The 16510-nt window shown below is 46.7% G+C and overlaps 1 protein-coding gene across 7 annotated transcripts; it reads left to right on the top strand.

Moving 5' to 3' along the window:
* Nucleotides 1-14559, top strand: LOC147007919 (uncharacterized). Of its 7 annotated transcripts, none has more exons than XM_085865997.1 (7): nt 1-261; nt 3949-4117; nt 4544-4677; nt 7773-7954; nt 11242-11443; nt 12440-12602; nt 12991-14559. In XM_085865997.1, the coding sequence occupies exons 3-7, from the start codon at nt 4635-4637 to the stop codon at nt 14225-14227; spliced, it is 1827 nt and encodes a 608-aa protein (XP_085722123.1). In that variant the 5' UTR covers nt 1-261; nt 3949-4117; nt 4544-4634; the 3' UTR covers nt 14228-14559. The 7 variants fall into 7 exon arrangements, with proteins under 7 accessions (XP_085722123.1, XP_085722122.1, XP_085722124.1 ...); XM_085865996.1 differs by having other exon boundaries at nt 3949-4372; XM_085865998.1 differs by having other exon boundaries at nt 1-326; nt 3949-4372.
* The last annotated feature ends 1951 nt before the right edge of the window (nt 14560-16510 follow it).

Raw genomic sequence — 16510 nt, 5'->3', positions numbered from 1 at the left:
GTCAGACCAGGACAGTCAGCAGGCATTTTCCAACTCCCCCATTGGTGCATGGACGCTTTCCCAAAGTATTAGCCCCGCCCCTGCAAAGACTTGACGCTGGAAATGGCCCCATTCGTTCTGTTCCTCAGCACCGACTCATCTCCGAGATGAACATGGGGCGAGGGTATTTGGTGGCGCTCCCTGGTCACGAACGTGCGTTGGACAGAAAATGAGGGCGGAAACCGAGCGGAGCATTCGGGCTATCCATTCGATGTGGAACAGGTTCGAGCACATACTTGCACTTTGAGCTCCACGCCCAAATGTTCCAAATACAAGCATCTGTGATGGTATGTGGCGTCCATTGTTTTTTTTTTTGTTTTGTTTTTTTGTAATCCATAGTGAGGATCGTGGAAGAGCGAACACACAGAACATACAGCAATGCTGGGGGCAAGAGGGGTGGGAGAGGGAAGCACAAAATAGTGGAGAACAGAGACAACAGGAGATCTGTGGAAGGGAGAGGGATGGGGCGAGGTACCCACGGTAAACAATATGGTTTACCATATTGGTACCACAGGGACTTTCAGGAAGGAAAACAGGGAATTTGAAGGAGGTGGGTTTGGGGTGGATTAATGGAGGAAGAAAAGATCATGATTTTGGATGGGTGAAGATATGAGATGGTGGTTAACAGCTCTTTTGAAGACCTGGAGGGAGGAGTGGGATTGAAGAGAGTGTGAGAGTTTGTTAAAGAGGCAAGAAAAAGGAGGAATGAAAAAGTGAAGGTGAGTAGTGATTCTTGATTTTGGCAGTTTCACCAGATGGGGATCTCTCTCTCTCTCTCTCTCTCTCTCTCTCTCTCTCTCTCTCTCTCTCTCTCTCTCTCTCTCTCTCTCGTTCTCTCTCTCTCTCTCTCTCTCTCTCTCTCTCTCTCTCTCTCTCTCTCTCTCTCTCTCTCTCTCTCTCTCTCTCTCTCTCTCTCTCTCTCTCTCTCTCTCTCTCTCTCTCTCTCTCTCTCTCTCTCGTAAGTTCATTATATCGGTAGAAGTCTGTACTGTATCCTTTGTTGTGTCTTTGTAAATATTTGCCTTCCCTTGTCAGCAAGGAAAAAAGACATAAAATGTCATTCCCCCCGTTGTATTTGTAATTTTGCTGAAGGAGTTGAAGGGCGAGCCCATATTTATTCGCAACAAAAATGGCTGCCAGTCTACCAATCGGCCATCTTTGATCAGATCGCAAAATATAGTTTGGTGGAAGTGTATGCCAACGTGTGCTCTTTTTTATGGAAGTCTGAACAAAATCAGAGCAGGCATGTCCGAGAAATGGTCGAGGACGTGTTCAACATCAGATTATTTCCAACTAAAATGGCCGCCAGTCGGCCATCTTCGATCTGATGTCGAAAAAAAAAAGATAACCTGCATATGTAATCCATCATTCATTATCTTTGTACAATGTTTGAACAACATCGGTGAATGCATGTCCGAGAAATGGTGGAGGACGTGTTAGATTCCAGGGTTTTATTGACTAAAATGGCCGCCTCCCATCCCCCCCCTCTCTCTCCCTCTGCTCCTCCACCCCTCCCTCCCCTTCTCCACCCTGCCTCCTCTCTCTACCACTCCCTCCTCTCTACCATCGCTCTCCCCTCCTCTTGTCCCCCCTGCCTTCTCTCTCTACCACCTCCCTCCTCTCTCTCTCTCTCTTCTTCTCCACCCCTCACTCCTCTTCTCCACCCTGCCTCCTCTCTCTACCCACTCCCTCCTCTCTACCATCGCTCTCTCCTCCTCTTGTCCCCCTGCCTTCTCTCTCTACCACCTCCCTCCTCTCTCTATCCCTCCCCTCCATCCTTTCTCCCTCTCCCTCCTCTACCCTCCCTCCTCTCTCTATCCCTCCCCTCCATCCCCACTCCCCTCCTCTTCTCCCCTCCCTCCTCTCTCTCTATCCTTCCCCTCCATCCTTTCTCCCTCTCCATCCTGTACCCTCCCTCCTCTCTCTATCCCTTTCCTCCATCCCCTCTCCCTCTCCTTCCTCTACCCCTCCATCCCCTCGACCCTCGCTCTCCCATCCTCTTCTCCCTCTCCCTCCTCTCTATCCCTCCAATCCCTCTCCTCTCCCTCTCCCTCCTCTACCCTCCCTCCTCCCCTCCGTCCCCTTTCTCCCCCACTTAATGTTTTCCTTAGCAAATCGACGGGTTGTATTTACTTGTCGATAAATATCATGAGTAAGGATGGATGAAGAAGATGATGTGAACTGACTTCCGAGCAGATGGAAGACAACCTCGGGCTCATGAAAGAGTGAACAGAGCAGAATGTTCATGAAGAACAACATGACGTGATCGATCTATAATTCCAGCAATGTGTGTGTGTGTGTGTGTGTGTGTGTGTGTGTGTGTGTGTGTGTGTGTGTGTGTGTGTGTGTGTGTGTGTGTGTGTAACTGCTGTTTCTTGACAACCACTGGTCCGATCTCATTGAAACTTGCCAGGTATATTGCTGGGGACCTGAGGATGTGCCTTTTCAAGGTTTGATATTAATTGGACAAGTGCCTCCCAAGTTATGGCCATTTATTTACCAACCAATGACAAGACACGTTGTTGCGTGGGCGTGGCCGATGGGGGAAGGGAAGCTCAGCCGCGTTCCCCATTACGGGTTACAACGTAACGGCTTCCGGATAATGATGACTTCGTGTATTCTAATAATTTCTCGATTTCTTATGCGCATTTATCGATAAACACAATGCCCCAAGTTATGATCGTTTTCATATTAGACGGTGCATAAATTTCGGTAACATCAGAGTGAGCAGGTATGCTCCGAACCAAGAAGTAAATTTTTTTTATCTCTTCTCTTCTCTTTTTGTTTTTCCTTGCGACGACATTGCAAAAAGGCAAAATACGTTGGCGCTAATTGAATAATTGGCCATTAAAACTGAATTGCGAATAATAGTAACTGCGATATGCGAACTTCGGGACCACGCACGTACCGGGCACGCGAGAGCGAAGGAACGGCCTGTGTGGTTGTTGTTTCTTTCTCGCGGTTGGAATATTTATTTATTTAATTTTTTTTAACGGGCACGTACTCGTTTGATTAAATACGTCAGCGAGGCGACGGGTACTTCGGCTGGTACATCCGATATTTAGATTTAAAACCCTGAAGAAAGCCCAGTCCGTACTCTAACGAACGACGTCGACGCCGTCCTCCATTTCGGTTCATTACTGTGTGTCGAGGAGGAAAACCGAGGTAATGGTCAACGACCTGGAAGGTCTCCGTGACCAGGAACATTCCCTGAGAATTCCGTCGCCGTTGACTCCGCCCCCAACGTCCGTTGAGATGACGTCATCACGTTCCAACATTACATCACTCAACAGCCTGAACTTTAATCTTATCATCGCACATTTTTCTCGATAAATGCTTTGCAAGATCTACGAAAATCTACATTTGCCACACTTCCCGTGACAAATCGGTGTTGTGCATCATGATATTCGCAAACTCATGAAACCGATTAACTGGCCAGCTGGCCCATCGTGCCTGCGTGACATTTTAAACTTACACTCTTTTATACAATCGGATTGCTCACCGACGTGACGTCAATGTCGATGATGTTTGGACGAACGTTTCCCTGCAAGATGTTCGAAATCGAGGTGATGGGTATCACAGGACGTGTGATGTGCATTTTCAATAATCGCTCCATCATACTGTGTGCCGTTGCTATGGTTACGAGATTAAGAGCTGCTGCAAGGCAGACGAGGCAACAGTCTTCGAGAAGACAGTGATCATGGAAATTCACCACCATGGAAGCATCTGCGGTCCAGCAGGGCTAGTGGTTTTGTCTAGGACCGGGGAGGTCCTGCCAGACGTCTGTCCCATCCGTCAGGAGAAAGAGCACTTCATCGGTAGATCAGGGAAAGGTGTTCACGACCATCTTATGGTAACAGGAGCCAAAGATGTGGGAAGGTGATGACGTATGACGTGATGTATTTCCAGGTGGAGGTGATCGGGTTTGGAGCCGAGTTCAGCAAAACAGTTTGTTCCTGGAAACAGATTTGAGCACCATGTGCTGCGGACTTCATGCTGTTTGTGGAGGAAAGTTTCGAAACCTTCTACAACATTCCATTCCAGGAATTCATCCATAAAGTTGAGACAACATCACTCGGTGAGAAATGTCATCTTTGTGTTCCACAAACTGATGAGGAATGGATCGAGTCGTGGACTGAGACTACCGGCCGAGCGGGGGTTACGCTTCGTCCTCCACATTGCTGGTGTTTCATCACACTTTGGGAAAGTGGGACTTGCTTTTGTTGGCACGCACTTCGGGTAGAGAGGGTGGAGGGTGGAGGGTGGTCTCGCACCGTGACCTGCTGACTCAATCACCTGTCCTGAAGGACCAACCAATTAAAATTTGTTTTTGGTGGGTATAAAGGAAGAAAAAAAACCCACAAATTTCTCATCCGGACAGAAATTATTTTGTTTCCTCGTGTTGAAACGGCCATTATATAATTTATTAATCCTCCCTCCATCCCTCATCTCCTTCCTCACCATTTCTGCCCCAATCCTGGTGTTCCTTTTGGTTCATCTGAAGTGGAGGGTGGAGGATCACTTCGGCTCATTGAGAGGTCATGCTGTGATGCACGTGGTCTGCGGTGGGGGGGGGGGAGGTGGAGGACCAAGGCATGACGGCTGCATCATCAATAACGAAGGATCAACGAAGAGAAGGTACGTTCGTTGAATGAGAATTCAAATTGTTCACGGATGTTCTCATCCGGGGACTTTTTGGGTTTTTTGGGGTCCTCTGGATCTTTTAGGTCATCAGGGTCTTTTGGGTCACCTGAGTCTTTGATGTCTTAAGGATGTTGGGGGTGTTAAAGGGTCTTTAAACGTCGAAAGGGTCTCAGCAGTCTCAAGGGTCAAAAGGTACATTCCACCAGTGTGTGATCAATGAATAGACGTACGTAATTAAGACACAAAGATAATGCCTCAAAAACACACACACACACACACACACACACAAACACACACATACACACACAAACACAAACACACACAAACACACACACAACCACACATACACACAAAAACACACACATGCACACACAAACACAAACACACACAAACACACACACAACCACACATACACACAAAAACACACACATGCACACACACAAACACACACACACAAACACACACACAACCACACACAAACACGCACACACGCACAAACACAAACACACACACACACAAACACAAACACATACACACACAAACACACATACACACACACAACCACACACATACACACACACACGCACACACACAAACACACACAAACACACGAACACACACACAAACACACATACAAATACACACACAAACACAAACACACAGACAAACACACACACACATACACACACACACACACACAAACACACACACACAAACACACACAACCACACACATACACACACAAGCACACACACAAGCACACAAACATACACACAAACACACCCACACACAAACACAAACACACATACACACACAAACGCAAACACACATACACACCCACACCCAAACACAAACACACATACACACACACAACCACACACATAAACACACAAACACACACGCACACACACACACACAAACACACACAACCACACACATACACACACATACACACACACACACACAAACACACACACACAAACACACACAAGCACACACATACACACACAAGCACACACACAAGCACACAAACATACACACAAACACACACACACACACACACAACCACACACATACACACACAAACACACACGCACACACACAAACACAAACACAAACACACATACAACCACACACACACACACACAAACACACACATACAAACACACACACACACACATACAAACACAAACACGCACACAAACACACACATACAAACACACACACACACAAACACACACACACACACACACACATACAAACACACACATACACACACACACACACATACAAACACACACATACAAACACACACATACACACACACACATACAAACACACACATACACACACACACACACATACAAACACACACACACACAGAAACACACACACACATACAAACACACACATACAAACACACACACACACACACACACACATACAAACACACACATACACACACACACACACACACATACAAACACACACATGCATACAACACACACACATACAACACACACACACACACATACAAACACACACACACACACACACACATACAAACACACACATACAAACACACACACACACACATACAAACAGACACACACACAGAAACACACACACACATACAAACACACACACACACACAGAAACACACACACACATACAAACACACACATACAAACACGCACACACACACATACAAACACACACACACACATACAAACACACACATACAAACACACACACATAGAAACAAACACACACACATACAAACAGACACACACACAGAAACACACACACACATACAAACACACACACACACACACATAGAAACAAACACACACACATACAAACACACACAGAAACACACACCTACAAACACACACAAACACAGTCCGTCACTCGTCTGGATTTTCTGCTGAGGAGCTCGTGTTGAAAACAGCGGTTCAAACATTCCAACCTGTGCTGCAATCCATGACGGTGGAATCCGCAGCAGTATCACGGAGCGAATGGTGAGACAAGACGTTTTTTTAAAAAAACAAAAAAACACAGGAGTCTTTAACTCAGAGAGTATCTCATGCACGGAGTAGTTTCCCCGGAAAGGAATCAGCAGGAGAAAGAGTAAATCGTTTTTAAAACGGATTGCAAGGTCTCAAAACTCAAGCGAAGAAGAAGAGGATCTCACAAGCACGTGGCGACCAGTGATTGCCGAGCCCGAGGCGGACGCACTCCCTCGAGAGATCTACGTCATCACGTCCTTCTCCGTCACGCTTCAATCCTTTAAACCTTCTTCCTCCAGTCGCTCTTAAGGATGAAGAAGAACAATTTATACACCTGCGATCCAAGGATTTTGCTCCTCGTCGTCGGTGAGGAACATCATCATTCGCACATCGTCCACCGCTCTGTGTTTGATAACCTCGTCACGTTAAAAACCGTTTTATTTGAACGGAGGTCCTCGTATGATGATGATGATGATGATGATGATGATGATGATGATGATGATGGACAGAATGTCGAAGTTGAGTAGATTTCAGCCCAGTTTGGAGACAATTGGAAACCGTCACATTTGACCAGGTGAGCCGACAGGTTGTCAGCAGCAAACGATTGTTTTCCACCGATAATGAAGACAGGTGGGGAGGAGTGGGGGGGGTTATGGTGAAGGCGGAGGAAGATAAATGTTTCAAATACCCTATATGGTTACCTGAGAGCTCTGATTGTAACATGCCCACACCCAAAAGTTATTTCCAGGTGACCTCTCATCACTTGGATGAGATCAGAGAGCGCGTGAGGATGGAAAGCTCGCTCGGCTCCGGGTTCGGTCGTGGGTATTGTGGACATGTCCTGTATTCAATAGTCGTGTCATGAACACGTGATGATTTTAATTAATTAATTAATTCAATCCAAGCCCATGCACACTCGGGGTCCTTCTCACTTCAGTGGTTGTTTGTTAACAATTCCCTCCCTCTTGTTTGGGTTGTATTTTTCAAGCCATACATACCAGAGGCGGTGTAAACACCGCCGAATCGGGTTTATGCGTCCAGGTTAAATGTGGTTAAAGGTACGTGTTGTTTGTGGTTCAGCGTGGTGTGTTGCAGACTTCACCCAGAGTACCGTGCTCACGATGGATAAGATTCTGGTGGAGAGCACCGTGGGCGCCTCTGCGATCCTTCAGTGCTCGTATCACCGCGAGCCGGGCTCTACCGGAAGGGTCGACGTCGAGTGGAACGCAAACATCCCCGGCAATCGCGATTCAAAGAAACTGGTGAGTGATTTGTATTGACCGACCACACTCTCGCTGCACTCCACCACGTACACACCCCTTCATTCGTTCGTCCCCGGCCAATGGGTCATGCTTGTGACAAACTTGTACCTTTTACAACTTACCTGCACGCAGACCACGAGCTGTATCAGGTGAGCATCACAAAGCATTGCCTTACCTGCCGATCTTATTGTCGATGTCCATCATCGATTTTCTTTTGCCCCCAAATCTCTTTGTTCCAATGATGTAGTTCAGCAAAGGACTTCTGTGACTCCGAAGGACTGACTCAATCTGTGAACTCTCCAACCCAGATCCTCAAATTGGTGATGACAAACTTTCCTGCAAATGTTTCCTGCTCTTCTTCTTCTTCTGCAATTGGTTCATCTGAATACTGATCACGTGCTTGTGAAAGTCAACATCTCCCTGGCTATTCTCAGAGAGCTGCCTCAACGCCGGAGAGTCTGGCATTTTACTTAAGCAGATCGACAGGGACCGCAAGCAGCCATCTCTCTCTCTTCAGGACTGATCTCCCGTATTTATTGCCCCTGATGTTCACTCAGCCTGGGAATTCTTCTACAGAAACCTGCTCTCTCTCTCATGCACAGATCCATCCCATCTCGTCTTCAATTATCCTATCCTTCTTGCCCATGGTACACCGAATCTTATGGTGAGGCAGTTGCACTGAAACGACTTGCCTTCTCTTCCTGGAAGGCAAATCCGACCGAAGGCAATCTCAGTGCATCCCACAAAGTCCGCAACAAGTGTGTGTCCGGTCAGGACAATCAGAAGACAACATCTGTCCAACCTCAAGAATGACTTGTCTCCCTCCTCTAAAACCTGGTGGTGCCTTGTTAAGTCTGGCTCTGGTGTACGCTCCCCTTCGCTCTCTTCAAATGGCACCACAGCCGACTCCGCTCGTGAGAAGGCTGAATGTCTCGATTCTGTGTTTGATTACAAATCTTGTGTCCCCAACCCCTCACTCTCTGTCCCCATCCTTCTCTGTCAGACCCAGCAGCTCCTGGACTCTGTGTCTTTTGCACCGAATACGGAGGAGAAGGCTCTTTCAATCCTCCACTCTGACTCTGCTGCTGGACCAGACGGCATAAGCTCATGTGTCTTGAAAACATGCTCTGCTGCTCTTGCACATCTTCTCTCTGCCCTTTTCACCCTGTCAGTTGCGTTCGGTCATCTTCCATCTGCTTGGAAATCCGTCAACGTCACTGCACTACACACAAAAGGTGCAAAAACGGATCCCCCTGAACTACAGACCTATCAGCTCACTTACAATCATCAGCAAGGTCATGGAATCCGTCACTGCAGTTGATATGAAGTCCTTGCTTTTCTCCAACAACCTCATGTCAGATGACCAATTTGGATTCAGACCAGGCCCCTCTACCCTGGACATGCTGCTTATATTTACTCAACAATGGATGGAGGCCCTCAATGTCAGACATGAGATCAGAGCCATCTCTCTGGACATCTTTCGTGCTTTTGATACAGTCTCACATCCAGCTTTGCTCAACAAACTCTCAACTCTCTGCCTGTGGCATCCAAGGCCAACTCCACGCATAGTTTACTGACTTCCTCCACTCTCATAGCCATCGTGAGGCTGTCAACGGAATCCTTTCGTATCCTCTCCTTGTCAAGGCTGGAGTGCCCCAAGGCAGGGTTTTGGGCCCAGTCCTATTCCTGATCTTCCTCAACGATCTCTCTGACTGGAAAAATCTCGATCTAATTTCTGATGACTCCTCCCTCTGTCATGACATTCCTCATCCTTCAGAAGGACAGGCGGCAGCCTCTTATTTGTCCAAGTCTCCTTCTATCTTATCTTTCAACTCTGCTGTTGATGTGTCCTATCTCCTCTCTCTCTCTCTCTCTCTCTCTCTCTCTCTCTCTCTCTCTCTCTCTCTCTCTCTCTCTCTCTCTCTCTCTCTCTCTCTCTTACTCTGCTGGTTGCTGTTCCTTTTGTTCTGTTCCTTTTGTTCTGTTCCATCTGGGTCTTCCATGACCATGAGCCTTGACAATGGATACAAAAAATCATAGAACGAAAAATCTTGCCGAACCGAAGCATGTGAAGCGCAAACTGAAACAAATACTTGTGACACATTGATCAGAGTCTATCGCTCGGCCTATAGAGACTTGAAGAAAGAGTCTATTGATAATGATCTAAAGATTAATCTTAAGATTGAAAACTACCAATAATTATATGGATGCTAGAGAACGTTCTGTTATCGCAGGAAGCATTTTTGGTTCCTTGACAAACTACAGATCTGGAAAGCACTCATCAAGGGCTTTCATATGAGGTATTACTCGATATGGTACCTAAGATTTGAAAAATTGACCTTGGGGTCAAAACATTTCGACCTCAGGGGCTAACCATGAAGGTCAAGGCCGATCTTCACCAAAAACTTATCAGCTGAGCGCTAAACCATATGCTACATTCCTACAAAGTTTTGAGACGATTCGATCAAAATTACTCCCAAAATTAGGGTTTCGTTGAACTCCATGATTTACCACAAAGTGACCTTGACCTTTGACCTTGACCATTATGTGTGCTGAAGGGTATTCCAATAATACTATGATATGTGTAACCACAAGAGATTTCAATGAGAATTGCGCTCCACAGAGTGATTTAAAGGCGAAAAATAGGCGACGACAAACACTTTTATGAAACAAAGTGACAAACAAACAAATAAACAAACAAATAAATAAATAAACAAACAAACGAACTTACCGACCGATAAAATCTTTCCGAAAATTTCGGCAAGATTAATATAATAAATAATTGTCATGAGAACATTTTGTACCGATTAAACTAATTAGTGGGAGTAAAAAAATTACCATTAACCTCGACTTGAATAAAAGACTTTTTAAAGGTTTTTTTATACTACAATGACTACAATACTATATAACTATATATATATATATATATATATATATATATATATATATATATATATATATATATATATATATATATATATATATATTACTTCTTGTACTACTTCTACATTTGTACTTATACCACTAATACTTCTACTGCTACTATATACAGTACGACTACTACTTCGACCTCAACAGTCCCAATGATTCCCACCTTCTTAGGGGTCTTTGACGAATCATTTTTTGTTTGACGTTCGACCGAAAGAGGAAGGAAGTTGTAATTTTTTTCCAGGATGCCTGTGATAACTCACCTCCTCTTCGTGAAACGAGGATCCGTTGCGAGCACCGGTATTGCCTCTGCCGTCAAGTTATCCTGTGAATCCCATTTCCGTCCCCTTCCCATACAGGTCATAACACACACTTTTGACGGACACGTCTTCAACGGGAAGGGCACGTACATGAACCGCGTGTCATTCATCGGAAACGTCAATGAAGGAGATGCTTCCATAAACATCACAGAACTACAGATGGATGACACCGCCGTGTACGAGTGTAAAGTGAAAATCCCTCCGACTGTCAATCGTCAAACGATCTCACTCATTGTTCATGGTATTTATGGTTTTGGGAAGGGAAGTTGGGGGAGGGGTGGGGGTGGTAGGATGGTTGGGTGGTGGCATCAGGGGATTTGGGGGGGGGGCAGAGTCAAGGTGCTTGCATACCAAGACGTCATTCTTTTAGTCTGTGTGTTTAGCAGTCAAACAAAATTGTAAATCATTCCAAACAGGAAACTTGCTGTTTGTCAGGACGACACAAGGGACACAAACAACAGGCACGAACGACTACATTGTTTAAAACCGCCTTGAATTATATCCTTGAACTCCGTCGAACACGAATCGCCTTCTTGACACATTCTAAATCCTTCCCGCGGTACTTGGAAAACTATTTTTGCCATCTCATGTCCTGAGGGTAGATAACTGTGAGATGAAGCATTCAGACAAATATGGCGGCACCAAGCGCTGTCTGTTTGGTGCCAAATGCAAAGCGGGAGTTTAAAAGACCCTTCCCATTCGACCTTTTTATCAAGACCCTGTGGGTTCAGCCGGCAAGGTGTTCCACGAACTCTCCAGTTATTATTTATTGTCGTCGTAGTACATGTTTGGTGTTGAGATGTATCTTGTACCTTTTGTTTGTTTTCCTCCGGCCAATCAAAATTCACCAATTTTTACAGTTTTGATATGAAGAACCATTTATTTAAATACACAACTCTCAGTGGTGTTGTGGTTGGAGTGGAATTGTGGTTTGAGGGTCTGCTCTGAATCTCGATGCCTGGTGTTGGCTTAATGGTGAGGTTGGCGGGCTTTGGATCCTGGGGTCCTGAGTTCAAATCCCGCTCAGCTGTTGAATTAATACCAGGTGGGGTTGACTCTGCCCGTCATCCTTCCGAGGTCGGCAAAATGAGTGCCAGCTTGCTGGTATACTGTGTCGGAGTGGCGACCCGTCCAGGATTGTGCCAATTAGCCAAGGGGACTGCTTAAGCAGCACCAACGCTCTGCACAGAGTTTGGCCTCACACTTTTTACCTCCCCTGTTCTGAAAATATTTTTAGAGAAGAAAACGACTTCAGTGACAGCGACATCCGACGAAGTAAACAAGGTGAAGATCATTGTGAGCGTGGTGATGGTACCTGTGTTCATCTTTCTGGTCTTCCTCTGCTTCCTCTCCTGCCATCCATACAAGTGTTCTGAGGAGGACGAAGGCAACGATATCCTGTAAGGCCCGAGTGAGTGAGTTCATGTCACGTGACTAAACTTCACACCACCAACCTAGTCCAAATAAATTATTTAAATAATTATCGATCTTCAAGGAAGAGTTGCCTTCATCAAGGCCATGACAGTTTGGGTGAGGAATGGGTGGTTCGTATTAGTGTTATTCGTTCATAACAATTCATTCTTAATCAATAAATCTCTCATGGCTTCTATCAAATCCCACATGAGAAATTTTCCTGATACAGTGATGCCTGAAACTGACCTGTGATTGGTCAGCCATTAATATCACATTTAAACGTTTCATGAACAAATTAATGATGTGCATTTACCCAGAGCCTTGACTTCATCTCCCCCTCTTCTTTTTTCTCCTGTTTCCCTTTCACAATTCCAGAGAGGATTCTCCAGCTCCACGACCTCGCCACATGAACGGCCCCCGAACTTCACTCGTTCATGGGATTTCTGGTGCTGATCTTCCCCATCATGCGTTGCTTTCTAGTTCTGATGTTTTCCTCAATGTGTCCCTTTCTAGTGCTGATGTTCCCCATGAGTCTCTTTCTCGTGCTGATGTTTCCCATGAGTCTCTTTCTCGTTCTGATGTTCCCCATGTGTCCCTTTCTCGTGCTGATGTTCCCCATGTGTCCCTTTCTCGTGCTGATGTTCCCCAAGAGTCGCTTTCTCGTGCTGATGTTCCCCAAGAGTCGCTTTCTCGTGCTGATGTTCCCCATGTGTCCCTTTCTCGTGCTGGTGTTCCCCATGAGCCTCTTTCTCGTTATGATGTTCCCCATGTGTCCCTTTCTCGTGCTGATGTTCCCCAAGAGTCGCTTTCTCGTGCTGATGTTCCCCATGTGTCCCTTTCTCGTGCTGATGTTCCCCAAGAGTCGCTTTCTCGTGCTGATGTTCCCCATGTGTCCCTTTCTCGTGCTGATGTTCCCCATGTGTCCCTTTCTCGTGCTGGTGTTCCCCATGTGTCCCTTTCTCGTGCTGGTGTTCCCCATGAGCCTCTTTCTCGTTATGATGTTCCCCATGTGTCCCTTTTGAGTGCTGGTGTTCACCATCATGAGTCCCTTTCTCGTGCTAATGGTCCCCTTCATGTGTCCCTTTCTCGTGCTGATGTTCCCCATGAGTCTCTTTCTCGTTATGATGTTCCCCATCATGTGTCCCTTTCTCGTGCTGATGTTCCCCATGTGTCCCTTTCTCGTTATGATGTTCCCCATCATGTGTCCCTTTCTCGTGCTGATGTTCCCCATGTGTCCCTTTCTCGTGCTGGTGTTCCCCATCATGTGTCCCTTTCTCGTGCTGATGTTCCCCATGAGTCTCTTTCTAGTTCTGATGTTCCCCATGTGTCCCTTTCTCGTGCTGGCGTTCCCCATCATGAGTCCCTTTCTCGTGCTCATGGTGCACATCATGTGTCCCTTTCTCGTGCTGATGTTCCTCATGAGTCTCTTTCTCGTTATGTTGTTCCTCATGTGTCCCTTTTGAGTGCTGTTGTTCCTCATAACGTGTCCCTTTCTAGTGCAAATGGTCCCCATTATGTGTCCCTTTCTCGTGCTGATGTTCCCCATGAGTCTCTTTCTAGTTCTGATGTTCCCCATAACGTGTCCCTTGCTAGTGCTGGTGTTCCCCCATAACGTGTCCCTTTCTAGTGCTGGTGTTCCCCCATAACGTGTCCCTTTCTAGTGCTGGTGTTTCCCCATAACGTGTCCCTTTCTAGTTCTGATGTTCCCCATAACGTGTCCCTTTCTAGTGCTGGTGTTCCCCCATAACGTGTCCCTTTCTAGTTCTGATGTTCCCCATAACGTGTCCCTTTCTAGTGCTGGTGTTTCCCCATAACGTGTCCCTTTCTAGTGCTGGTGTTCCCCCATAACGTGTCCCTTTCTAGTGCTGGTGTTCCCCCATAACGTGTCCCTTTCTAGTTCTGATGTTCCCCATAACGTGTCCCTTTCTAGTGCTGGTGTTTCCCCATAACGTGTCCCTTGCTAGTGCTGGTGTTTCCCCATAACGTGTCCCTTGCTAGTGCTGGTGTTCCCCCATAACGTGTCCCTTTCTAGTTCTGATGTTCCCCATAACGTGTCCCTTTCTAGTGCTGGTGTTCCCCCATAACGTGTCCCTTTCTAGTTCTGATGTTCCCCATAACGTGTCCCTTTCTAGTTCTGATGTCCCCCATAACGTGTCCCTTTCGAGTACTGGTGTTCCCCCATAACGTGTCCCTTTCTAGCGCTGGTGTTTCCCCATAACGTGTCCCTTTCGAGTACTGGTGTTCCCCCATAACGTGTCCCTTTCTCGCGCTGGTGTTCCCCCATAACGTGTCCCTTTCTAGTTCTGATGTTCCCCATAACGTGTCCCTTTCTAGTGCTGGTGTTCCCCCATAACGTGTCCCTTTCTAGTTCTGATGTTCCCCATAACGTGTCCCTTTATAGTGCTGGTGTTCCCCCATAACGTGTCCCTTTCTAGTGCTGGTGTTCCCCCATAACGTGTCCCTTTCTAGTTCTGATGTTCCCCTTAACGTGTCCCTTTCGAGTACTGGTGTTCCCCCATAACGTGTCCCTTTCTCGCGCTGGTGTTCCCCCATAACGTGTCCCTTTCTAGTGCTGGTGTTCCCCCATAACGTGTCCCTTTCTAGTGCTGGTGTTCCCCCATAACGTGTCCCTTTCTAGTGCTGGTGTTTCCCCATAACGTGTCCCTTTCTAGTGCTGGTGTTTCCCCATAACGTGTCCCTTTCTAGTGCTGGTGTTTCCCCATAACGTGTCCCTTTCTAGTGCTGGTGTTCCCCCATAACGTGTCCCTTTCTAGTTCTGATGTTCCCCATAACGTGTCCCTTTATAGTGCTGGTGTTCCCCCATAACGTGTCCCTTTCTAGTGCTGGTGTTTCCCCATAACGTGTCCCTTTCTAGTGCTGGTGTTCCCCCATAACGTGTCCCTTTCTAGTTCTGATGTTCCCCATAACGTGTCCCTTTATAGTGCTGGTGTTCCCCCATAACGTGTCCCTTTCTAGTGCTGGTGTTCCCCCATAACGTGTCCCTTTCTAGTTCTGATGTTCCCCATAACGTGTCCCTTTATAGTGCTGGTGTTCCCCCATAACGTGTCCCTTTCTAGTGCTGGTGTTTCCCCATAACGTGTCCCTTTCAATGCTGGTGTTCCCCCATAACGTGTCCCTTTCTAGTTCTGATGTTCCCCCATAACGTGTCCCTTTTAGTGCTGGTGTTCCCCCATAACGTGTCCCTTTTAGTGCTGGTGTTTCCCCATAACGTGTCCCTTTCTAGTTCTGATGTTCCCCATAACGTGTCCCTTTCTAGTGCTGGTGTTCCCCCATAACGTGTCCCTTTCTAGTGCTGGTGTTTCCCCATAACGTGTCCCTTTCTAGTGCTGGTGTTCCCCCATAACGTGTCCCTTTCTAGTGCTAGTGTTCCCCCATAACGTGTCCCTTTCTAGTGCTGGTGTTTCCCCATAACGTGTCCCTTTCTAGTGCTGGTGTTCCCCCATAACGTGTCCCTTTCTAGTTCTGATGTTCCCCCATAACGTGTCCCTTTCTAGTGCTGGTGTTCCCCCATAACGTGTCCCTTTCGAGTACTGGTGTTCCCCCATAACGTGTCCCTTTCTCGCGCTGGTGTTCCCCCATAACGTGTCCCTTTCTAGTTCTGATGTTCCCCATAACGTGTCCCTTTATAGTGCTGGTGTTCCCCCATAACGTGTCCCTTTCTAGTTCTGATGTTCCCCATAACGTGTCCCTTTATAGTGCTGGTGTTCCCCCATAACGTGTCCCTTTCTAGTGCTGGTGTTTCCCCATAACGTGTCCCTTTCTAGTGCTGGTGTTCCCCCATAACGTGTCCCTTTCTAGTGCTGGTGTTCCCCCATAACGTGTCCCTTTCTCGTGCTGGTGTTCCCCCATAACGTGTCCCTTTCTAGTTCTGATG

Source organism: Eptatretus burgeri, chromosome 23 (assembly GCF_056783735.1).
Source record: "Eptatretus burgeri isolate ZD-2024b chromosome 23, Ebu_testis_v1, whole genome shotgun sequence".
NCBI classification, from domain to species: Eukaryota; Metazoa; Chordata; class Myxini; order Myxiniformes; family Myxinidae; genus Eptatretus; species Eptatretus burgeri.
The sequence above is the reverse complement of the archived record's forward strand: the minus strand, read 5'-3'. Positions and strand labels throughout refer to the sequence as shown.

What these genes read in the sequence shown, in the direction of transcription:
- LOC147007919 (XM_085865994.1), top strand. Translation starts at nt 7,004, where the DNA reads ATGAAGAAGAACAATTTATACACCTGCGATCCAAGGATTTTGCTCCTC. An exon ending in GATTTTGCTCCTCGTCGTCG is followed by an intron (nt 7,059 to 7,772) that starts GTGAGGAACATC and finishes TTTGTGGTTCAG; the next exon opens with CGTGGTGTGTTGCAGACTTC. An exon ending in GATCTCACTCATTGTTCATG is followed by an intron (nt 11,444 to 12,439) that starts GTATTTATGGTT and finishes AAATATTTTTAG; the next exon opens with AGAAGAAAACGACTTCAGTG.